The sequence below is a fragment of the Rana temporaria genome, chromosome 3, assembly GCF_905171775.1.
Source record: "Rana temporaria chromosome 3, aRanTem1.1, whole genome shotgun sequence".
Classification (NCBI taxonomy): Eukaryota; Metazoa; Chordata; class Amphibia; order Anura; family Ranidae; genus Rana; species Rana temporaria.
In genome coordinates this window covers 89736474-89761402 of record NC_053491.1, presented here as the reverse complement: position 1 = coordinate 89761402, position 24929 = coordinate 89736474, and the positions used below count along the sequence as shown (strand labels likewise).

At 43.4% G+C, this 24929-nt stretch overlaps 1 protein-coding gene across 1 annotated transcript in view; it reads right to left on the bottom strand.

Annotated features, from left to right (window-relative positions):
• The window catches only part of TRIP4 (thyroid hormone receptor interactor 4), a 56382-nt gene extending 32892 nt beyond the window's left edge, over positions 1 to 23490 (bottom strand). The window contains exons 1-8 of the mRNA XM_040342936.1: positions 23296 to 23490; positions 17208 to 17374; positions 15290 to 15438; positions 12941 to 13159; positions 9542 to 9620; positions 6771 to 6900; positions 6458 to 6673; positions 6215 to 6335 (exon numbers count right to left, since the gene is read on the bottom strand). Coding sequence (XP_040198870.1) covers positions 6215 to 6335; positions 6458 to 6673; positions 6771 to 6900; positions 9542 to 9620; positions 12941 to 13159; positions 15290 to 15438; positions 17208 to 17374; positions 23296 to 23375 — 1161 coding nt within the window. The 5' untranslated portion in view covers positions 23376 to 23490. The remainder of the gene's footprint in view (positions 1 to 6214; positions 6336 to 6457; positions 6674 to 6770; positions 6901 to 9541; positions 9621 to 12940; positions 13160 to 15289; positions 15439 to 17207; positions 17375 to 23295) is intronic.
• Positions 23491 to 24929: the final 1439 nt, after the last annotated feature.

The following is a 24929-nucleotide window of genomic DNA, read 5'->3' as shown; positions in this document are numbered from 1 at the left end:
TGAGCCTTCTCAAGGGAAATGGAACTCCATTTCCCTTGAGAATGCTTGTCGATGGCGAAACATGTCGGGCAGTGGCTAGCCGGGGATGTTATCATGTCAGCTATACTTGGATAGTGTGGCAGCATTTTTGCTTGTACTGCTCTGTACTCATCATCCTGTAAGTGTTTGCCTCTGCTTTGCTGAAATAAACCGGTGTGGTTGTTTTACAATATGTTGGATATATGCATGATGATTCTGTGATCAATTAACCCCTGAGTGTTTGGTTGATTGTAATAGCAGAGGACCACATTGGCTCCCAGGACAGGCTCCTAAAGGCATACACACATAGAGTGCTTTTTGATCTCCATAACTAGAGATCAACATCTTTGGTAAGAGGCAGAATGTTTGTGTGGTGGAGGAACTATTGAGGAACACTTTCTGCTCACAGTTTCATGAAGCTTGGCTTTGCACTCCCTGCTCACTGGGTCTTAAAGTCTGGATCTACCTCACGAGCGTTACTTTTTGTATTTTGCTTTTTTCATGCGTTGTGTGACATGCTTTTGTTTGCACATATATATGAGATTATGTTAATTATCATTATGTTTATATTATATTAATTGAGTATTTTAATTGCTTCACATTTAATTTCTATTTAATGTTTATTTACAATCAGTGTATTGTGTTCACTATTCTGTATTCTCAAGTATTTGATGCGATCCACTCTTTGCAAGGGGAGCGTGGCTCGGTCTTTCGGCAGGGGGAAACTGTCAAGAGGGAGTAACTGGGATTTGTCCCAATTAATCCTGAGACCGGAGAAGGTACCGAAATGGTCTATCAAGTCCAGGGCCGTGGGCAGGGAATTATCTGCATCATCAAGGTAGAGCAGGGTGTCATCTGCATAGGTGTTGATCTTCTCTGTAACCGGCCCTTTGCCAAGTCCAACTATATCAGGGTGTGCACCTATAGCAATTGCCAATGGCTCTGCCGCCAGTGTGTAAAGCAATGGCGATAGGGGCACACAACAGGCATGTCCTCTAGAGAGAGGGAACTGCTCAGAAAACCACCCGTTGGCCAGAACCCTAGTGACTGGAGCCTGGTACAGCAATTGAACCCATTTTATAAATCTAGGGCCTAGTCCAAATTGTCCCAGGCAGGTGCACAAATACCGCGACTCGACCAAGTCGAACGTCTTGGCCGTATCCAAGGTTAGTATCACCCTGGACCCTGGGTTGTCAGGAGATGTCTGAAAATGTATAAAAACAATCGTCTAAGGCCTTGTACACACGACCGGACAGTCCGCTGAAAACGGTCCGCCGGACCGTTTTCTTTGGACATGTCCGGTCGGAGATTTCTGTTTGATGGTTGCACACACCATCAGACAGAAATGAGAGACAATCCGCGCGGACAGACAGCGCGGTGACGTGTCCGCGCCGTCGCCGGGTCAATGCTTCCACGCATACGTCGAAGTCATTCGACGCATGCGAGGGATGGCGGCCGCTCGGACATGTACGGTAAGTCTGTACAGACGACCGAACATGTCCGACGGACAGGATTCCAGCGGGCTGTTTCTAAACAAGTTTGGAAATATTTGCCCGCTGGAAAAAAGGCCCGGCGGGGAAATGTACGCTGGAATCCTGTCCGCTCGGGTGTACAGACGACCGAACATGTCTGCTGAAACTGGTCCGCGGACCAGTTTCAGCAGACATGTTCGGTCGTGTGTACGGGGCCTAAGATTGAACAAGGTGTTTCTGCCTGGCATGAAGCCTGACTTTGTGTTCTTTATGTACCAATGATAAAAATACCTTATTGAGGTGGATGGCAAGGACTTTTTCAAGGATCTTGACATCCACCTGGAGTAGAGAAATGGGGCGATATGATTCTGAGAGACTTGGGTCCTTACCAGACTTGGGGATTAATACTATTGATGCGCGCAACTGTATGTATGTAATATTATATATATATATATATATATATATATATATATATATATATATATATATATATATATATATATATATATATATATATATATATATATATATATATAGCGCTTTACGTTTATATATTCCAACTGTCAGTGTGCAGCTTCCAGATGCAAAAAAACTTTTAGGCCTAGTTCACACCTATGCAGGTTGCAGTTTTCACATTCCAGGTGCATTTGTTTTTTTTCAATACACGTTTTTAACAAATGCAGTCTATGGAACCAAAAACACAACCTGCTGGTCCCTCGCCCTTTCCATAAAATGCACAGATGTGAACGTGCCCCATAGGAAACCATGGTAAATGGACTGTAATGTGTTTCAGCAAAACTGAAAACGCACTAAAAAAATGCATAGGTGTGAACCAGGCCTTATGGTTAAATTCTCCTTGTATACTTGCCCTTACACAAGCCAAACATCAAGCACATTAGCCCTATTTAGGCCTCATCTCCATAGACGTCATCATGCTAAAAAAATGTTCATTGTTGCTGTACATCATCCATTGAGAATAGAGCATCATCCTTTGTCAGTTTATCAGTGAAAGTCTGAATACCATTGGTGGCTGTGAGGCAACATAGTAACGGTTCTTAAGTCAGCCATACATGGGTTGAAATTTGGCCAGTTCAGCAGGGACAAGCCAAAGTTCGATCCATGTATGGCCAAGTTGATTGGATCAACTAGGGCACAACCAGCCTGTCTAATTTTCCTATATACAGTTGTATTCTGCTGGTTGGAAAAGCTCCCCACGCCCCCTGCTGGCAGAATACAATAGTGCAGTGGGAGGCATTCCCACATCAACACTGACTGTGTTGTATAGGGCAGGGATATGCAATTAGCAGACCTCCAGCTGTTGCAGAACTACAATTGCCATGAGGCATAGCAAGACTCTGACAGCCACAAGCATGACACCCACAGGCAGAGGCATGATGGGACTTGTAGTTTTGCAACAGCTGGAGGTCCGCTAATTGCATATCCCTGGTATAGGGAATGCTTCAAGAGTGAAAGGAAAAAAATCCTATCATCTATGGCTGGTATCAGCAACCCGTCGATTGCGATACACCTGTCAGCTGCGGGCAGCTGACAGGTGGATCAGGAACAGATCCCCAGGCTGTTGACCCTGTGCGTTTTGCCCCACAGCTTCAGAGCGTGCAGGTGTTTGCTCAACCAGTCCCAGCCTGCAGAGTCAGTCCCCACCCCTGGCATATGTGAAAATGCAGGGCAGGGAAAGCCTCAAACATTTGGGCATGTGACCAAACATGCCCAAGTTCTTCCACTAACTGTAGTGCGCACCTCCACACCGTTTCTCCCCCTTCAATACATCCAAGGCACTTGCAAGTGATATGTGAGGGGAGGGATCAGAACATGCAGAGCTGCCATGACAGCTGCCCTGCGCCACTCTGCATAAGTTAAATATCTTTTGTGCTTTCCTGACCCCTCAATACCTCCTTGCACCATGCCCTCTTGTCCCCCCCCCCTTACTCTGCCATCCTGAGCACTGCACCGTACCCTCCCTGTATTCTGCCCTCCTGAGCCCCCCCAATAAGATTACCCTCCTAAACCCCTCCCCCCGGTACTGTCCCAATGACCCCCCAATAACATACCCTCCTAACCCCCCAGTACTGGAGCTGAGATCAGCAACCCAGCGATTTTGATCCACCTGTCAGCTGCGAGCAGGTGACAGGTGGATCGCGAACAGATGCATAAAATTAGTCCCCCAAGAATTACAAGACCAGCATGTGATTTAACTTTCCAACAGTCACACAGAAATGAAATCTCAGGTCTAGATGAAAAGCCTCGTACACACGCTCGGTTTTCTCGGCAAGAACCAGCAAGAAAACCGCAGACCGCTGGCAGAGCTTTCTTACCGAGTATACCGAGCGTGTGTACGAGGCTTTCAGGTTTCTCGTCAAGAAAACTACCCAGCATCTCGACGAGAAAAATAGAGAACCTGCTCTCCATTTTCCTCGTCGTGATTCTCTGACGAGAAACCTGAGCGTCTGTATACTTACCTGTCGCCGTGGAAACCCGCGCATGTTCGAAATGACTGACGCATGCACGGTAGCCTCCAAGGGCAGTGTAGGGCGCAGCAAGATGGCGGCGACGGGATTGAATGTGATGAGCGCATGCTCGTCGTACGCAATGATGTCACTGCGTTCTTGCCATTCAAAAGAATGACTGTTCTTTTGAATGGAGTGTTTGTACATTTGGCCTGCAAGAGATTCTTGCCAAGAATCTCGTCAGGATCCAACGATAGGAACGACAATTAGCATAGTCAAAAAAATATTCAGAAATTCAGAAGGGGAAACAGAAGTGAACCCGATGACACCAATTTTGGGGAATCCAGCGTTTGTCCCGGGCCTGAGGGACTCGGCGTTTAGGAATTTAAAAAACCAGGGCAAAACCAGAGTGATACATTTTTCAAGAGAGAATCGAGTAATGTCAAATGAAGAAATAGAAAGAGAACTGTCCGAGGCTCTAGACCCATATAGGAGAAGACAGTTAAAGGGGTTTCTCCGATCAATCCAAGGACAAACAAGGGTGAGAGTAACACTGTCGGAATTTGAGAAATTGTGTCTTAAGGGAGAACCGGTTAGACATTCGCTCTCACTGTTCTATTCCATAATAAATGAATTAAAAGCCCCACAAGAGATAAGTTTCATCCAAGCGTGGGAAAGAGATCTAGGGGTAACTTTTACGGAAAACCAGAAGAAAAAAATATTTCAATTTAATCATAAAGCATCATTGGCATCTAAATTTCAGGAGGGAGGATACAAGATCTTGAGTAGGTGGTATAGGACACCGGAAGTCTTAAACCAGATCTTCCCAGAAGTGACCAATCTCTGTTGGCGTTGTCAAAAAGAAGAGGGAACCCTGTTACACATTTTTTGGAACTGTGAGAGAGTTAAAGATTTTTGGAAAATGATATCGGAAGTTATAGAAGAAATAACTGAGATGTCTCTAGGTGAGGATCCAGCGACGTACCTGTTGTTGGACATTCCGATATCAATAGAGAAGTATAAAAAATCCCTAGTAAGGCATTTACTGGTCACAGCGAGAGCATGTATCCCAGCCCTCTGGAAGAGCACTTGCCCCCCAGGTAGACCACAATGGTTGGCAAAAATTGCAGAGATGCAACTTATGGAGAATCTTACAGCGGCTCTGAGGGAACAAGAAGAAGAGGTGAGGGAGATATGGGCACCATATGTTAGATATAGGGAAAGAGAAGAATAGGATGGGGGTGAAGGAGTGTGGGGCAGAGAAGGGAATCCACTTTTTTTTTTTTTTTTTTTCTGTTTCTGGATGCTGCTATTAATAGCAGGATGGGAAGTTGGGAGGGTGGGAATGAAAGAGAGGTTTTTGAGGAATAACTGGGGTATTAATGTCTCAAAGGAAAAGAGCACACATCCATTTCGTGGGATTTAAAAAGGAAGAAAGTCTAGATCTATTAGCAATGACTCTGAGGACTGTAAATAAAGGTAAAGATGTTTAGGATCAAGAGGGGGTTGCGACAAGAGAGTAAAAAATGTAAACTATGAAGTTGATTGATGTGTAGGATGTGATAATAACCGATGTATGAGGCAATGTGAAGTGTTGGAAAAAAAATGGTAAAAATAAAGAATTTAAAAAAAAAAAAGAATCTCGTCAGGGAAAAAAAACGTTTTTTTCCTGACGAGATTCTGCCCCGTGTGTACAGGGCTAAATTCCCAATTGAAACAATTGATACATGAGCTCATATTTTGCAGGCAATAATGTCGCATGCCGGATGCTTACTATATGGTTGTAAAGGACAGTGGGGGTTTATTTACAAAAGGCAAATCTACTTTGCACTACAAGTGCAAACTACAAGTCCAAAGTGCACTGGAAGTGTAGTCGCTGTAAATCTGAGGGGTAGATCTGAAATTAGGGGAAGCTCTGCTGATTTTATCATCCAAATATGTGCGAGCTAAAATGCTGTTTTTTTTTTTTCTTTTTTTCCCCCTTGCATGTCCCCCTCGGATCTACAGCAACTGCCCTTCCAAGTGAAATTTCAAGTGCACTTTGCACTTGTAGTGCAAAGTGGATTTGCCTTTTGTAAATAACCCACAATGTATTCTAGCATCTATTGCTCAGTTTTGTTTTCTAATACTTCCATACTAGGGCTCAACACTTTTAGATTTGACCATGCTTGTGTATTAGCAAATCTGTTAAAGATTCAACACTTGTGTCATGCAACAGCAAAGTGAGTAACCTTTTAAATGTACCATACAGTGGCTTACCACAGGTGGTGGCATCATCAGTTGTGGATTCAGAAGACTGGACTCAAAACGATTATCTCCTGGACTCTTCTTTAGATTTACTATTGTTCCAGCGTTAACAGCCTGTACGGTCTCATCAAATCTGTCCAGAAAACAAATTCAGCAGGTAAGCTAGAGAATTGTATTCTAAAACATGAACACTGCATCGCTGAAGGTGACTAACAATTTTTATTTGTTGATATAAAACGTTCTAGTTTTCTTTACCGTGTGTGATATTCAGTGAGACGGTCTCCTTCCTCAAAAACCTTACGGCCCGCAAAGTCAATAGTGACTTTACGAGAGCTTTTGGAAGCATGACGCAGTTCTAGCAGCTCTTGTTCCTTCTTACGAAGGACTTCCCTTTCTGCCATGGACAACCACTGATTGGAATCAGCGGAGAAGTAATCCGACTCATCATCAATCACATGTGTGCGCCGTACACTGAAAGACAACAAGAAAAATTGAAAAGTAAGGCCAACTGGGATTTTCTTTCTTCCCTCTACGGTGTTTAGAGGAATCTTGTAAAAGCAACAAATACCTAGTCTTGTCATACTCTAGAAGCTTATCACGATGCTGCAAAGCCCTTTCTAAACCCTCCTTCATCCGCATTTCTTGACGTGGGAGTAGATCCATTGAAGAGCCATCCATCTTTACCGAGACATCAGAAACTAGAATTGAACAACCAAAAAAAAGTGATTTGCTATGTTATAGGGAACATTTAGAAAGCTAAATTATACCCAAGCAGTACCCTAAAAATGTTCTTTTTATATGGAATTCCTCCAACAAAAATAGCACTGCACTTTCTGGTATGCAAGAGTGCCCCTCAATCTACAGATTCATAGCTGTACATCTGCAGTGTATGATCTTTACTGACCCTTAATTCTAATGATATTTGGTGATGTCACTACTGTGCAGCTCACTGTTCTCCTTTCTATTAGCTCTGACATGAAAATCTAAGCCCTGCCTCTACCAAGATGGCTGCCTGCACAAAAGACACAGTGCAGAACAAGTCACGGTTAATTAAAGGTTAGTTTTTTATTTTCTAAATAGGTTACTTTAAGCTAGTGCATTGTTGGTTCACTTACCTTTTCCTTCGATTTCCCTTCTAAATGTTTTTTTTTTTCCTTTGTCTGAATTTCTCACTTCCTGTTCCTCCTCAGTAAGGTGTTTAGTAAGCTGTTCTAAATGACTTTCCACCGCTCGGATGATGGTGGAAAGCTTACTGAGTAGAAACAGGAAGTGAGAAATTCAAACAAAGAAAATAAAACTTTTAGAAGGGAAATCGAAGGAAAAGGTAAGTGAACAAACAATACACTAGCTGAAAGGAACCTATTTAGAAAATAAAAGACGAACCTTTACAACCCCTTTAAGTCAGCAACGAGCTAAAACAGCGCGGTCACAGGCAAAACTTCTGACTGGTTCTCTGCCCTCTGACTTTCTTTTTTTGGGCACAGCTTCTTTAACCACTTCCGGACCGCCTCCTGCACATATACGTCGGCAGAATGGCACGGCTGGGCACATGTACGTCCTGTACTAGTACCCAGCCGTGGGTCGCAGGCGCAAGCCCATGGAGCGCTCCAGCGACCCGGTCCGAAGCTCCGGGACCGCGGTTCCCGCGGACCCGATCGCCGCTGTAGTGCGCCGATCGGTCCCCGGAGCTGAAGAACGGGGAGAGCCGTGTGTAAACACGGCTTCCCCGTTCTTCACTGTGGCAGCTGCATCAATCGTGTGATCCTTTTATAGGGAGACACGATCGATGACGTCACACCTACAGCCACACCCCCCTACAGTTGTAAACACACACTAGGTGAAACGAAACTCCTTCAGCGCCCCCTGTGGTTAACTCCCAAACTGCAACTTTCATTTTCACAATAAACAATGCAATTTAAATGCATTTTTTGCTGTGAAAATGACAATGGTCCCAAAAATGTGTCAAAATTGTCCGAAGTGTCCGCCATAATGTCGCAGTCACGAAAAAAAATCGCTGATCGCCGCCACAAGTAGTAAAAAATAAAAAAATTAAAAAAATGAAATAAAACTATCCCCTATTTTGTAAACGCTATAAATTTTGCGCAAACCAACCGATAAACGCTTATTGCGATTTTTTTTTACCAAAAATAGGTAGAAGAATACGTATCGGCCTAAACTGAGGAAAAAAATATGTTTTTTTATATATTTTTGGGGGATATTTATTATAGCAAAAAGTAAAAAATATTGATTTTTTTTCAAAATTGTCGCTCTATTTTTGTTTATAGCGCAAAAAATAAAAACCGCAGAGGTGATCAAATACCACCAAAAGAAAGCTCTATTTGTGGGAAAAAAAGGATGCCAATTTTGTTTGGGAGCCACGTCGCACGACCGCGCTATTGTCTGTTAAAGCGACGCAGTGCCGAATTGTAAAAACCCCTTGGGTCATTTAGCAGCATATTGGCCCGGTCCTTAAGTGGTTAAGAGTTCACCAATGTCCATATTATTTTTGTTCCTTTTTTGAGTTATACAGATATACTTTTTATTCTATCCATTCATCAAGACCCAACTTTCCATTAATTAACTAAACTCGTTTTTTTCTTTAATTGAATAGGTATTACCACAGAGATAAATATAATGAATTACATGCGAGAGCAGATCATACGTGATGGATATTTCTGTTACTCACTGTAATTTACTACATTGGCTGACAGTAAATAATATGCTCATACTAGAACTAGTAGTAAATAACATTTAACTGGACTTGTCCTTTTGAAGAGGTTTCCCCGCTCAGGAAGTAGCAGAGTGCCAACTGTGTAATGCAAGGGCCTGCCTGATTGAATAAAGTTGGATTGATAGTTCAAGAAGGTCCTTATTTTTCATAATTATGGTAAATCCAAAATCGATTGTGCAAATTCTATAACATGTACTATATGGTAAGCATGAGGCTGCATTAACACTTTAGTGTTTTGAATCGCGGGCAGATTGGAAAGCGCCGATGTGTGAATGACAAATCTCGGGACTCGCATTTGAGATGCTATTCATTTGAATGACACATAAAATCGCGGTGAGGATCTGGCGCAATAAAACGTGCTGCAATTGTAGCATTGCGGGAAACGTGCTGTCCAAAAGTAGATCCTGAACTTTTTTTGGGCGACATGCTTCCCGCAATGTAGGTTAGCAAGATTTATCAGTCATTCAAATTAATGGCATCCCGCAATTTGCCATTCACACATCAGCGCTTCCAAATTGCGGGCAGAATCGCTGCAAATCTGACCGCGATGCAAAATGCTAAAAAGTGTCAATGCAGCCTAAGAGCTCATACAAAACAGTCTACCTTACCTCCCATTAGTTTCTTCCTTAATTTCTGGCTCTTGTTGGAGTCCCTCATTAAAATATCTTGCTCTTCCTTTGTGCAAACCTAAGGCATATGGCACAAAAAACAAAAACTTGAACATTGGTATAAAGTATACACACACACACACTGTACAGCCCTCTCTTTCTGTATATCATGAATAGAACTAAAATGGAAGGTTTCTCACACCCTGGATATAAGAGAGCCTATATCAAGGATGTGCAAGTTTCTATCTTTTTAAACAACGGTCGTGTTTTTTTTTTTTTTTTTTTTTTTTAGAAAAACAGGGTTTTCACCATTTTTTCATCTTTTTGCATCTCTGTGGTGCCGATCTCCTTCAGCACTTTTCAACCACACCTGTCTACGTGTACTCACTTCCTAGGGTGAAAACAATTATACACGCCTGCATGTGTTGGCACAGCCACTTATAGTCTCAAGTAGAAGCACAAATGACTGGGTGAAAACACAGGAGAGCAAAATCGGGAGAAAGAGAGAGAGCATTGTCACTCCAAAACAAAAAGGGACCTTAATAGCAGGATCACCTGGTATTATTTCTTTAGAATTCCCTTTGAAATTAAATTAACATGTTAAACATATGAGATTTTTGTGATTGGGTATACATTGTCTTTTTTGTGCAGACTAAGACCTTGTACACACGACCGGTTTCCTCGGCAGAATCCATCAAGAAACCTGGTGGCAGAGCTTTTTGCTGAGGAAACCGGTCGTGTGTACATTTTTCATCGAGGAACTCGACGAGCAAAAAAAGAGAGCAAGTTCTCTTTTTTCCTCGACGGGAGTCTCAATTTGCTCATCGAGTTCCTCGTCGGGCTGGTTTTCGACGAGAAACTCGAGCGTGTGTATGCTAAGGAACCCGCGCATGCTCAGAATAAAGTATGAGACGGGAGTAAAAGTAGCATTTGTAATGGAGAGAACACATTTTTCAAGCTGTAACAGACTGAAAAGTGCAAATCGTCTCTTACCAAACGTTTATTTAACACGCAAACTCATGAGATTAGCAAAAGCATCTCCAAGAGTTGGGCAAGTGGAATCGAACTTCCCCTGCAGTTGTATGTGTTGTACTTCACCGCGTTTGAGAACGAGGAGATTTTGTCTTGACCATGTGTACGCAAAGCAAGCTTGTCGAGTTCCTCGACAAGCCTAACAAGGAACTCGACAAGGAAAACGATGCTATTCGCCCAACGAGTTCCTCGGTCGTGTGTACGAGGCCCAAGGCGTCGGTAAAGTGCCGATATTTTTAGCAGCGCTTTTTGCGGAGCTATTCAGCTCCACCGCTCCTAAAGCGCCTCAAAGATAGGGCTAGCAGGACTTTTTTACTGTCCTGCCAGCACAACGCTCCAGTGTGAAAGCCCTCGAGAGGTCAGTGGTATGTACTGTAGAGGTCAGTAGTATGCAGCGCAAGAGTACAAGAGTGAATAGTAAAGTAATGCAGAGTCTAGAGGTCAGTAGTATATACTGTAGAGTCCAGAGGTCAGAAGTAAACTGCAGTTCTACTTTAATCACAAGCTTAAAATGCTCTGTATTGCGGCCAATTAGAGCTTCTATAGGTCATTACGCTAACAAGTGATCAGCCTCTGTGTTTTGAACACAAAAACAGATGCCAATAAAAATAAACAAATAAAAAAAAAAACCCCTGACAAAAGGGGGGGGGGGGGAGGAAGACAAGCGTAACTTTCCCTTTTGGATGAAGTTCCACTTTAACCTGAGCGAAATCTCGATCCAGCGTGGCGCACAAGAGCTCTCACTGCTATTAATAAAATTCTGTGATGACGGAGCGGGGGGCAGGGCCAAGCCTCCCTATCTTTGTCTACACATGGCAGCTCAGGATGGAGCTTGCACAAGTGCCCCACATAGACAGTGGCTTTCATTGGGGGCACTCAGCGAAGTGGAGAAACCAGGAGCACCACGAGAATAGAAGGATCGGGGCTGCTCTATGCAAAACCATTGCGCAGAGCAGGTATGACCTGTTTATTGTTTATTTATAAATAAATCAAGCTTTACACTCACTTTAACATGGCTTGCAGTATTGTACAATTTTACAGCTGGTTACCACACATACTGTCAGCGTTTTGCACTGTGCACCCACACGAACGTCTAATTGGGAGCAGTGTCCGTGAAGCTAGTACATCCAAATTCACATTAAAGGGACTGCGTCATCACCTATGAATCCCTGTGTGGATATGCTTTAGTATGCCTTGTGTGAATGAGTCCTTACTGTAAATACTCTTAATTTATTAGTGAACCAAAGAATTCTGCAGGCAACTGTAGTCTTTGTAGTCTAAATTTGTAACTGGTAATATACTGCTTTAAGCAAAGACTACTTATTGCTTGTAATGCAGTCCAAGCTCTTGCAAATAAAGAGAACAGCTGGGCGCCAGGTTACAGATAAAAATCACCATTTTTAATGTGTAGCACACTTACGTATAAGAACTTGTACAACATCTCAAATTGCCAGGGTGGAAGATGCATAAAGAACAGCAGGAAACAGCAGTCAAGGTGGATCGATGATCGGCTGCAGGGGCATAGGCAGAACCCACCGATATGGAAATGAACAACGGCGTCTATAGCCCTCACTCTGGACAAGCGCTAGAAGCTGTGATAGTTGAACAGGTGGGCTGCGACGAGTTTCGTAAGCCCTGCCTCCTTTTTAAAACTAGCCAACCCAGAGGGGAAGGGATAGAAGAACTGTCAGGCTGGCTTTGTTAAATAGGATGGGGGTGGGCAGATTCGGCAACACGGAGTGACCACAGGACTCGCATGCAGCCAAATAAAAAAAACTCCACTGGCTGACCATAAAGCCCAGCATGGCAAAAGCGAAAGACAACAATCTAATAACAAGTAATAAATGCAAAATTTGTGTGCCATCAAGTATGGGGCTGGCAAGGGTTAGCTATACACAGAAGTGCACAGAATTCATATGCAGCAGGGCGACTTATGCCCTTGCAGCCGATCATCAGTCCACCCTGACTTCCCTGCTGATCTTTATGCATTTTCCGCCCTGGTGATTGGAGCAGTTATACAAGTTCTTATATGCAAGTGTGCTACACATTACAATTGGTGATTTTATCGGTTTGTAACCTGGCAGGCACCCTGTGGTTCTCTTCCTTTGCATGCTTATAAGGGATCCTTCCCAGATCTACTAGAAGCTTTCAGAGCCTGACATCCACCCGTTTCTGATGTCCCCTTACATGAACATGATGGACTTTTCTCTCCTTTATTGTGACTGAGTGCTGTCGGTGTTTGTATGTTTTACAGGTCCAGTCTCTTGCATGTTCAATTAATCAATTCAGAAACTGTTAATGTGATCCAGAATTATCTTAAATGCTGTGAATTAATGAACACCATGCATTTCTATAAGAAACTCTTACCAAGCTTCCACAATACAGACAAGGTCCAGACCCCTCCTGTTCACATATAATACGTCCACATGCCATACAGTTGTTGATGAGACTATGCTTCTGGGCCAGGCACTCACATGGATGACGCCCAGGAATCAGCACAGTCAGTCGGTCCTGTCCCTCTTTGGTGTACAATTTGACATACTTCTGTTTTTTCTTTGAGGACGAGAGAGAGGCTGTTTCCTGAGCCTGATGACAAATAAAAAAGGGATCGATTACATGATAAAATAGACAAGGCACCACAATGATGTACACACAGACGAAGCATGATAGAGGCATCATAGGAGTTAGGCCCCTTTCACACACATGTGGACCGTATGTCCGCTTTTTCATCTATCCGTTTACAGATGAAAAAGGGACAACATGAATCCCTATGAGATCGCGGGTGTCAGCGGATGAACATCCGCTGACACCTGATCTCTTCAGTGTCCGCAATCCTCCGATTCTGCAGATGGAGGAAAATCCTATTTTTCCATCCGTCTGCAGAGCGGATCGGGTGAACACAGACAGACAGTCCGTGTCCATCCAATCCCTCCATAGGGGAAGGCGGAGAAAAGACAGGGTGGGCCCTGCACAGTGTGCTGGGCCCGCCCTGTCATCTGCCGGCTCAGTGGGGTTTAACAGAGCGAGCAAGCGGATACACATGTACAGATCCTCACGGGATCCGTACATGTAAAAGGGGCCTTAAAAGGGCAGGTCTCTAAATTTTGATACATAGAAACATTTTTTCAAAATAAAAAAAGAAGAAGAAATAAAAGTGGTGTAGTGAAAAGGTACGGTAATTGCCAAAACCCAGCAAACTATCCTATCCCAAAGAAAAGTAGCTGGACTATTTTCAGTGCCCTGTTAAAAAGGTAAAAGCTGCTGCATATGGATTGGGACATGTTCACTTTAAAATTATGTAGCCCAAAAGAACTGATAAACTGAAGCACTAGAAAATGCACACACCTCACTGGTTCAAACATTTTGGATAGACTTTTTTTGTTTTGGTTGCTTTGTTGTCTATCCTCCCTGGCAGATTATTATCTCCATACCATGTTGGCTACAGTAGATATGGATTGTTGCAATAATAAGACATGCTAAATGCCCTAAATACATTCTTCATTAAAGGAAAAACATTTTTTGTCTAAAATTAATGTCTGCAAGACAGACAGACAGAATAGTGTAATGATTCTGTTAAAAAAAACGAGTCAATACCTATTAAATTCCTTCATCTATATCACCTCCGGCGTTCTAGTTTCTGTTCCCTCATTCACTTCCTGGTTTGTGGTGCTCGTTCATGCAAGTACAACATTTCCCAGTATGCATTGTGGCACGCCCAGTAATTCACACCTCCTTGAAGTCTCTAACATGTAGAGAGCGTCCTGACGCACAGATGTAGTTCCCAGGAGGGGGCGAGCACGTCATTGACCACCGCAGTAAAGCCTCCCTTCACGGTGGTGAGTAACAATCAGACAAGCAGGAAGTGAACAGAACAGAGAAGAAATAGAGCAACTTCTGAGCAAAAACGAACAATGAGGAAGTGAAAAGAGGAATGTCTGCAGGTAAAGGATGCTTATTATGAAAAAAATGTTTCCTTTACAACCCCTTTAAATCTAAAAACAAATGTCCCTTATATAATATGTTCAGAGTATGAACACATTATCTAAACTTAGTTTTTTCAATAAAAGCCATTTAGGCCTTGTGCACATAAAGCTTAACCTCTTGACGCCGACAGAATGCAAATATGCAGCCTCGCATGCAATATTTCAAAAACGGCTGTGCCATGAGCGTGCCCTGCACACACCCGACACAGTTAGCGGCAGCTAATTGAAAGTTTTTTAATCATGTGACTGCCGTGACAGCCAATCACAGTGGTCACATGACTAGAAACCCCGCCCCTGCCTCACACCATCTAAAACCCCTTAAGAGGTCCAGGAGGCATCAAAAGGGTTAAAAAAATAAATAAAAAACTGCTGCTTATACAGACATTCAACATTTTTTTTTTCAGACTGTAAAAGCACCTCTATGTAACCCTATGTGGCCTAGCATACATAGGCGTTTACAGACGTGTTAGAAAAAAATAAAATAGCAGAAAAGCATAAATGCACCAAAACACGTCTAAACATGCATGATTGCACAGAAGCACTAGACCTGTAAATGCATTCCAATGGCCAGAATAGAATGATTTTTCACTGGAGTATTATGTATGCTGCATTTTCTATGTTTTTATATGCCAGCAGTCGTAGAATTCAGAGGTTCATTTTTTAGATGCTCCGTGTGCATGAGGCCATAAAGGATAAATCAGCTCCAATAACATAAAATGATTTGTACATATACCTTGGCCAGATCCATAGGCGTTTTGACCTCTTCTACAGCAGTTTCAGTCAAAGCACACACCAGCAGCGGCTCCATCTTGTTCCTTCCTTTACGCCTACCTCCTTTTTTTGGCTGGTCTATTGGCAACAATGGGCCAGAAACTTCCGTATCTTAAAGAAAATCTATAGTCACTTTCATTTTAAAACAGCATTATACAGAAAACAGTCATTTTTGACAAATACAAGCTACATGAAAAATATCATTTCATGCTTTGAGTGCTGCCTGTCTCCCAACCATTTCTTTCCTCAACTTCCTGCATTCCCAGCATGCTTTGCAGCTTTTGCTCTGCTGTTTACTTTCAAGCGCAACTCCACTTTTGTTGAGAAAAAAAAACATCCCCCCTCTGGGTCTATGTACATTGCAAGGAATATAACAACATTTCTTGCAAATTCCTACCTTTTGTTATGTTGAAGAAATCCCTGTTTGTTCCTCTATGCCAGGTATAAGCAATTAGTGGACCTCCAGCAGTTGCAAAACTACAAGTCCCATCGTGCCTCTGCCTCTGGATGTCAGGTTTGAGTCTTGCTATGCTCATGGGACTTGCAGTTCTGCAACAGCTGGAGGTCCGCTAACTGCATATCCCTGCTCTATGCTGAGTAGGTCTAATATGAGCGGTTTCATAATTACACGTATCGATCAGCTGTGCAGCTGCAGGGCACTGAGGAAATCTGCTGGGCCTGGACACCCTTAGATGTGTTCCTATTGGGAGTATTTCACCAAAAACAACATTTTTGTTGCAGGGGATGCCTGAAATCTGACTTGTATCTTAGGCAGACTTCTGGGCAAATTGGTGAGCCAATCACACAAGCAAGAAATTGAATCAGTGATTGTGGAGCTTCCGGCATCATTCCCCTGCCTGTGAATACTTAAGTGTGTGGTGTGTGACGTCTCCTTCTATGCCTCCGTTCCCCGTTGATGCCCAATAGGAAGAAACGCAGCGTTGGGTGGAGCATCAGCAGCTGACGTCACCACGCTCCCAGCTGATCGGCCTGAGCCGAAGCTGGCTGAACTTTTTTTGCTCTAGTTTCTTAACCTTGTATACCAAGAGCATTTTAGATGTCAGTGTTTTGTTTCCTTTGAATGGAATAAAGTGACCCCCTTTTTTTTTTACCAAATACTGCACCATGAAGCCTTGTTTTTCCTCCTTATGCACACGTTTCTGCATTTCCTTTTGATGTGGATACCATCCCTGGAGAGATTTGAGACAGCAGTGTCCCCCGAATGATCTGTGGAGGAGTGGACCAGGACTGAGTGTTTGGAACAAGCCGAGGATACTCTTCTGTGCAGAGCTTGTTTGATCCCTGCGGGGGTCCTACTGATCTGGTAAGCGGCCATTTACTTACCTTTGATGGTGGGATTGCAATTGAAGATACCTGCATTATCCCTGTTAGTGGATGGAAATTGGATCCTCTTTATCAATGTTATAAGGACTGTACCCCTAAACCATTCATGCAATATATCATTTGTTTGGTTGGTCTCTTTCCTTTTCAGGAGTAAAGGACATTTGCATTCACCAAATAATTAATTATTTGGGTTGCGCACTTATTTGTTTTATTTTTTCACGTGTTTTAAGCCTTTTATTCAGGTGCTGCACCTTTATTCACATATCATTTTTCATTTTATATATTAAGTTTGTCTTCACCAATTATTGGTGTCCTTGTACACATTTTTTGCACTTTGTTTGTTGATTAGGGGTTAGCGCAGATTGCTCTTGCTATACAAGCCTTATTATATGCTTACCTATAGATAAAAATAACAAAGCTGGGTTTACTACCGCTTTAACCACTTCCTAACTAGTGAGCTCACCACAAATCTGCCATCTGGGTAGTAAAGACTAGCCAATAGAAACAGAAATTCACAGGCTTTATGTACAACTGACCATCTTTCCTAACGATTTGAGCGTAGTTGGAGCTGCATGGCTGTCTGGTCCTTTTCCACCTATGTTTAAGCTCACGTATGAATATCTGCTTCCTCTCCTCAGCGCCCTGGACCAGGTCATTGACATACTCGTCAATCTCTTCTTCTGTATCAATAGAAAGGATGTATCTGTAGGAAACAAATACAAAATTGTCCAAATGAAAAGAAAAAAAAAATGCTTTCCTGTCTGCTTTTTTAATACATTTTTTCAAGATACTACATATTTGTACGGGTTATGCTATATATAAAAGTAACCAACATATGAAAGAATTCCAGAGTGCGCAAGTCGATGGGGACAGTAAACTTAGTTAAAATCTCTGGGCCAGATTCTCAAAAGAGATATGCCGGCGTTTCTCCTGATACACCGTCGTATCTCTGAGTCTGCCCGTCGTATCTATGCGCCTGATTCATAGAATCAGTTACGCATAGATAAGCATTAGATCCGACAGGAGTAAGGCTCTTACGCTGTCGGGTCTTAAATGCAATTTTTTTTTGCCGCTAGGTGTCGCCGACGTCGTTTTCCCCGTCGAGTATGCAAATTACGCGAATTCCCGAACGTAGCGCGGTCGACGCAGTGAAGTTACGACGTTTACGTTAGATTTGCGACGCGTAAAGTTGCCCCTGGGTATATGAGGCGCAGTCAATGTTAAGTACGGCCGTCGTTCCCGCGTCGAAATTTCAAAACGTATTTGTTTGCGGAAGTCGTCCGTGAATAGGGCTGGACGCCATTTACGTTCACGTTGAAACCAATGACGTCCTTGCGATGTCATTTAGCGCAATGCACATCGGGAAATTTTAGGGACGGCGCATGCGCAGTACATTTGGCGCGGGAACGCGCCTAATTTAAATGATCCACGCCCCCTACCCGGATCATTTGAATTAGGCGGGCTTGCGCCGGGGGATTTACGCTACGCCGCCACAACTTTACAGGCAAGTGCTTTGTGAATCAAGCACTTGCCCGTAAAACTTGCGGCGGCGTAACGTAAATGAGATACGTTACGCCGCCGCAGAGATGCGGCGATCTACGAGAATCTGGCCCAATGAGTATGGCAGGTGACATACCAGGGTTAGAGTAACGATTCATATAGTACTATCATTGGAAGACAATTTTTTTAGTAAGATGAGAACAGAAGAAGGATGTTGGGGCACCCCGATCAGAAACCTAGGGCATAGCTTGCTTGGGGCATGGAGGGGTGAGTTTCTATGTATCCATGGGGACCAGGTTTTTAGGAATTTCTAATGTGTATTAAAGAGGATGCTAGTAAGATTTTTGTTAATTAAGAAGGTGACTATGTGGTGATGGACTTCCGTGAAGGAAAAAAACGGTTGTTGACTATTTTCAAGTGGAACTGCTTAGGGTAGACACTTCAAATAAGATATCTGTTATAATTTATCAAAAAGCTGAATCTCAGAATACTGTAAAAAGCAGAATCATATTCAAATCTGGACCTACACTGTCCTTGCTATGCAATATACTGTATTTAAAGGGGTTGTAAACCTCAGACATGAAGCATGAACAAAGCATATCCCTCCATTATGTGTGCTTGCCTCAATTCAGAGCACTAAACATTTTTTTTGTCCACTGCCTCGTTTCTCTGTCATCAGCATAAGTCACTACTGACAAGTTTTGCTGACACCAAAAGAAAAAACGGTGACAGGGGAGGGAACTCCAGCTGATTGATAGCGTCAGCTCTGTTCCTGTGTGAAGGGGGGGGGTGTCCCTATCCTCCAATTGTCTCTCACTGATGCCATCTCATCTCTCCACCCCCTGCTTTTCAGAGCTAAGAAATCCTGTGTAAATTCTACACCTTGAAGGGATGGAGATGAAAGATGGCTGTAGATAAACAGGCAACACTTTTGTAGGAGGATTGGTTTCATCTCTGTACCACCTGAGGCCAGTCACTTCACTGGGTATATGTAAGGGTTCACAACCACTGTTATCTGTTTTGGGTCATCTAACTGAAAGCAGACCAATGGAAAGGACACAGCAGGCTCCACCCACTACAGGCTGCCTGCACAAAACTACAGGTAGGCGGATACAAGACCAGTCACCCTGCACAAGAAGCGAGAGCAGCAGTAACTGGTCTTTATTACAAGAAGCGCCTGCACAGTTTCACATTGAATTACTGCACAGGTCTGGCACAAATACACAAAGCACACCAAGATTCAAGTTAGGCTTGGTTCACACTAGCCCGACTCCAAAGTCAACTGACTTTTAGTGCAACTTTGGAATATGACTGTGATGCGACATTTTACACTCTGTGGCATTGAAGTCATATCAAAGTCGGACTAATGTAGTGCAGGAATCTTTTCAAAAGTTGGAGCGACTTGTGTCAGATCAGTTAAAATGGAGTTCCTCTTGTGTTTGTGTATTAAAAGTCAGCAGCTACTAAAAGTGTAGCAGCTGACTTAACAAACACACACACCTGTCCCAAGGTCTAGCGATGCAGCCGCTGAGCTTTCGGTTCTCTCCAGCGTTGGCATCACAAGTGTGGGCACCCAGCTGTGAAGCCCCAAGCTGTGCCTCCTCAATGGCTGGGCAATTTTCTGGGACCTGTGACATGTCCCAGAAGATTGCAGGAAGGGAAGGGGTGAAGAGAACTTTTGCTTGAGTCAGAGCGGGTACCTGTCAAAATTAGGTACACGCTCCCCCACATGCCAGGGAGGTGAGGAGTCTTTAAAGTGGAAGTTCCACTTTTGGGTGGAACGCCGCTTTAAGACTGCTATCATAGGGAAACATTTAACTTGACATGTCATGCAACTTGTTCTCTCACAAGTCGGATCCCATGTCGCACCAGTGTGAATACTTGCTTATCCTGGAATTCACCCCAAGTAAAAAAAAAAAAAAATCTTTCCTGTCTCCCCATTGGTCATTGATGTTGCCCATCTGTAAATCTCAACCCTAGACAAGGGAGTCAATTCACTAAGAGATAAAATACTGCATACATGTTTTAGTTAAAAAAAAAAAATGTGTTATTTACCAAATGTGTTAAAAATTTATGTTTCGCGATATTTATCAATTCAATTTTGCATTATTTTTGGTGTTTTTTTTCCTCCCATGCCAACCATTGCACCGGAGGAAGAAAGTGTTGTAAATAAACACAGAAATATTATGAAGCTCTGAAGACATTCCAGTGAGCTTTCGTTCCCAGAACCATATCCCTCTGGTGAAATGTTACAATTTATTTCCATTCCTGAGCTCACGGCAGAACATTTTCCACACGGATACATTGTATACTTTTCATTTACTGGCCAGTGCAGAGTTTCCCTCATTGGTATTTCAGGCCGGGTTCACACACAATGTAGCTCACAGCAGAGGGCCCGGTGCGTCCCTGTACACCGGTTCAGGTGCGAACCAGGTCTGAATGTTTGCCTGAATTTGCACCTGAATCGGAACCAAAGACGCACATGACCCTGAATAAATGCGGACCACCACCCCGGAGCTGTATGAACTGGCTCCATTGAGAGCCAGTCACGCTCTCCTGTCAAGCAAACTTTCCCTCACTAAATTCGCATAAGTGTGAACCCAGCCTTAGACTTTGTTAAAGCGGGGGTTCACCCTAAAAACGATTTTCTAACATGACATCCAGCTCACTCTCTACATTGACAGTATGCCGTTTTTTTTTTTGCTGTACATACCTTTGTACAGCCATTTTCTTCCCCGGCTTCTGGGTAGGGCCTCCCGCGGGAGTTCATATCAGCAGGTGATTGATGAAAAACAACCTCCACCCGTCGCATAAGGAGCGTCACGGGTTGCCAAAAGAAGCCGAACGGCGAGTCGGCGCTATACGGCGCCTGTGCACCGACGTTCGGCAACCCCTGACGCTCCTTATGCGACGAGTGGAGGTCGTTTTTGTCATCACGTCAATCAACTGCTGGATCGGAACGCCCACTCCCGCGGGAGGCCCTACCCGGAAGCCGGGGAAGAAAATAGCTGTACAAAAAGGTATGTACAGAAAAAAAAAAAAAAAAAACGGCATACTGTCAATGTAGAGAGTGAGCTGGATGTCATGTTAGAAAATCGTTTTTAGGGTGAACCCCCGCTTTAAAAAACCGACGGCATACAGGCAGGTGATAAATAACCGATGTGTGTGTTCTGTAGTGAACTGGCTCCATTCACATCTAACGATTTAGGATTGCAAACATTTTAAAACGCACTGCAATGCTGGCAAAATGAGGCACGCTTTTTCAGGTGCTTTTCTTTTTAAATAAGGATGAACTCAGGTGTGTTCGCAAGTCCACGTGCCCGTGTCCGTCAGGAAGCCAACACTTAGCGCCTGAAAAATGGCTTATCTGCAATCCCAGTGTGAAAGCCCGAGTGCCTTTACACTGGCAGGACATCCAAAAGCGTCCTGCAAGCATCATCTTTGAGGCATTTTAGGCGCGTTGTATACACCGCACCTAAAGCGCCCCTGCCAATTGAAATCAATGAGCAGCAGCGCTTTTAATCCTTTATTGGGCCGTTGGGGGGAGGTAAAAGCACTCCGCTAGTGCCTGAAAAGCACCAGTAAAACTACGATAAATCGCCGCTAAAACTAGCAGCGTTTTACCTAAATAGGAAACCTTCATTTTGTTTGTAATTATATAAAATATTCTAATTACCAGCAAGTCCTTACATTTAAAGAGCACCTGTCATTTCAGATCCATCATGGCAGCGCCTGTTTACCGGCATCCACTCACCTGCTGCCGCCATGTCCCTCACCTTGTTGTGTCACCTCCGAAGCACCAGCCGTCCCATTAAAGTCACTGTGACTGTCTGAAAGTCAACAGCAGTTCAGAGGAGACAGTTGCTCTTTAAAAATAATGATTTAAAATCGAGTTGATTTAAATCATACCTAGAGCTCAGCTTTAATAAAAGCAGAATTAAACACACACCCAAAAAAAAAAAAAAAGTATTCTATTGCAGATTATCAATTCTTGTTGTGGTGGCTGCATTCGTTTTCTTTCCTTTAGTTTCATAGGGTCCTGCCAGTAAGTCTGTTGCTTTTCAGCAAAACAGCTGCAGATGTAGCAGTTAAAGAGTGGAGACAAACCATTTACCCACTGAGAGGGGTGCTTACAATGATCAGCTTTTATTTATATAAAACCTTTATCCCAAAAGGAAATAATGTTGCTGCAACTACTTATAGAGTGTGAGCTGAAGTTTGGCTTAAAAATGTGTTTGTGTATCCACATTTGCTAGTCCATTTAAAACAGAGTTCCAGCTGCTGACTTTTAATATTGGGACACTTACCTGTCCACGAATCCAGCCGTGTCATCACCTGAGCCGATTTTTCAATCAGCTCTCAGGTGCTGCTGCCGCCAACTCGGCTAACGGAAACCGGCCATGAAAATTCCCTACTGCAATACGTGAAGTGCGCTGCACTTTGTGAATTGCTTGATGAGTTTCTGGTTGAGTTTGCTGCAGCAAACTCACCCAGAAGTGGGAGCGGTTACCTGTCAAAATCAGGTACCTGCTTCCCCCCCCCCCCCCCCCCCCGAAAATTTCTGCTGTGCTCATTCCTCCAGAGTTGTGTCTCACTAATAAAGGGAGGTGCGTTACTGCCCAGATCACCAGGTGGAAACCAAGAGAAATAAGCCAAAAAATTAAAACCACGAATGCAGTCACCACATCTATACGATTCAATGTTTTTATTAATAATTTATATTACAGAAAAAGGGAAAAAGAAAACAATGCAAGTATAATAATACACATCAAAACATACATTTCTATCGTATATAGTATTAACATTTAAAGCAAAGCATGAAAAGAAAATGCATACTAAAATCATTTGAAAGTAAAATTATTCTGCAGTCACCACATCTAATGATTTGATAAGCTGCAATATAATACATTTTTGGGTTGGGATTTGATACTTTAGGTTTGTAGCAGAAAGATATAGGACTGTGCACCTGTGCGTGTTCTTAGATCTGCAGTCTGACAACTCAGCCATAGAAACAACAGTCATACTGACAACGCTAAACTTGGCCTGGGTATCTAAGCGTCAGAAACCATAAAAAAACGTCCAGCACACAAATGGAGATATACGTGGCCAGTTTATGAGACTTACTGCACGATGTCCTCACTGACACTCAGACCAAAGCGACTTTCCAGCTCACTGACACACCAACTCAGCAGACCTCCGGCCATCCTGTCCCTCCCTGCTACACTGATCTCCTACACAAGCCGGTGTTCTATCGATTACCGATGACAGCACACACCCGGGCGCAGGCTGATGACATCACTGTCATGTGACCGGAAGTAGCCAGGACATTTTTACATGGCTGCTTGGTAATGATGATTTGTGGGAGGGGCTGTTTTGTCAGAGGATCCCTCTGGAGATGTTTATACTGAATAACGTGATATGTTGTGCCCGGAACTCTGTACACTCGGTGTGTATTGGGGGAGCGGGCACAGAGTGGCAGGAAATCGCCAGTGATATGCACTGCAGTCTGTGCTTATTCAACGAGATGATTGGAAGTCGCAGAGCATATGATCATAATACACCTGTCATCAGTGTGTCATTCTTATTGTTCTTATTCCCATCGCACATGTTCCTGGAAATAAGCTCAGCAGTACTGGGTGCTGCAGCGACTACCAACATCACATATCAATGCACATATTCACCAGCACACCATGGATCGATTAAAGGAGTTGTAAAGAAAAAAAAAATGTTTTCACCTTAAAGGGGAGGTTCACCCTAAAAACGACTTTCTCTTATTACACTGGCCCCCCACATTACAATACGATTATGCCTATTAGTTTTTTTTTTGCTGCTGTACATACCTTCGTACAGCTAATTCACCCGTGGCTTCCGGGTTGCGAGTCCCGCGGGAGTGGACGTTCCTAACATGCTGGTGATTGACGTTTTGACAAAAAACAAGCTCCCCCCCCGTCGCGTAAGCCGCGTCACGATTGGCGAAAGGAGCCGAACGGCGATGCGCAGGCGCAGTATATCGCCGACTCGCCGTTCGGCTCCTTTCGCCAATCGTGACGCAGCTTACGCGACGGGGGGAGCTCGTTTTTTGTCAAAACGTCAATCACCAGCATGTTAGGAATATAAAAAGGAAAAAGTGCGCTTACCAAAAAAAACAACAAAAACAATTAGTGAACAAGCTGCTAACTCAAAAATGTTATACTAACATAAAATCTTATACAAAAAAATGGAGTAGCGCTGAAAAAACTAAACTGAAGGCCTTCAGAGGACAGAAGGCTATGTGAAAGAACAATGTCAATCAGGATTGTGTGGTACACATAAGTGAAAAACAAATGGTTAATAGTCCAAGTGAAAATCAGGTTTGGAGCGTGACACCCCAATGTGAAACAGAAGAGTGAAGTCTGGCTCCAATATGGAAAATGCAACTTGCTGACCCTTACCACAAAGGAAGGTCCTAACGGACCTAGTCAAGCTGAAATCACTGGGTATGCTGAAGTAGAACTTGTCTGTATATACGGTCCCTCCAGGGGTCACCAATCCATCAATAAAGCAACCAGAAGAAAAAAGAAACTCATATAGTGTAAATCCGTGTAAGATAAAACACATAAGTGCATCCCCCAGTGACTGGCAACAGACAGTGTGAACATGAAACAACCACCACCGGTACACACACTGACCCTTACCAGAGCATATGATCCATCAGGATCAGTCAGAGCATAGGGGATATACACAGTAGGCAGCAATGGAACGTCTCAGCCAATGGTGGA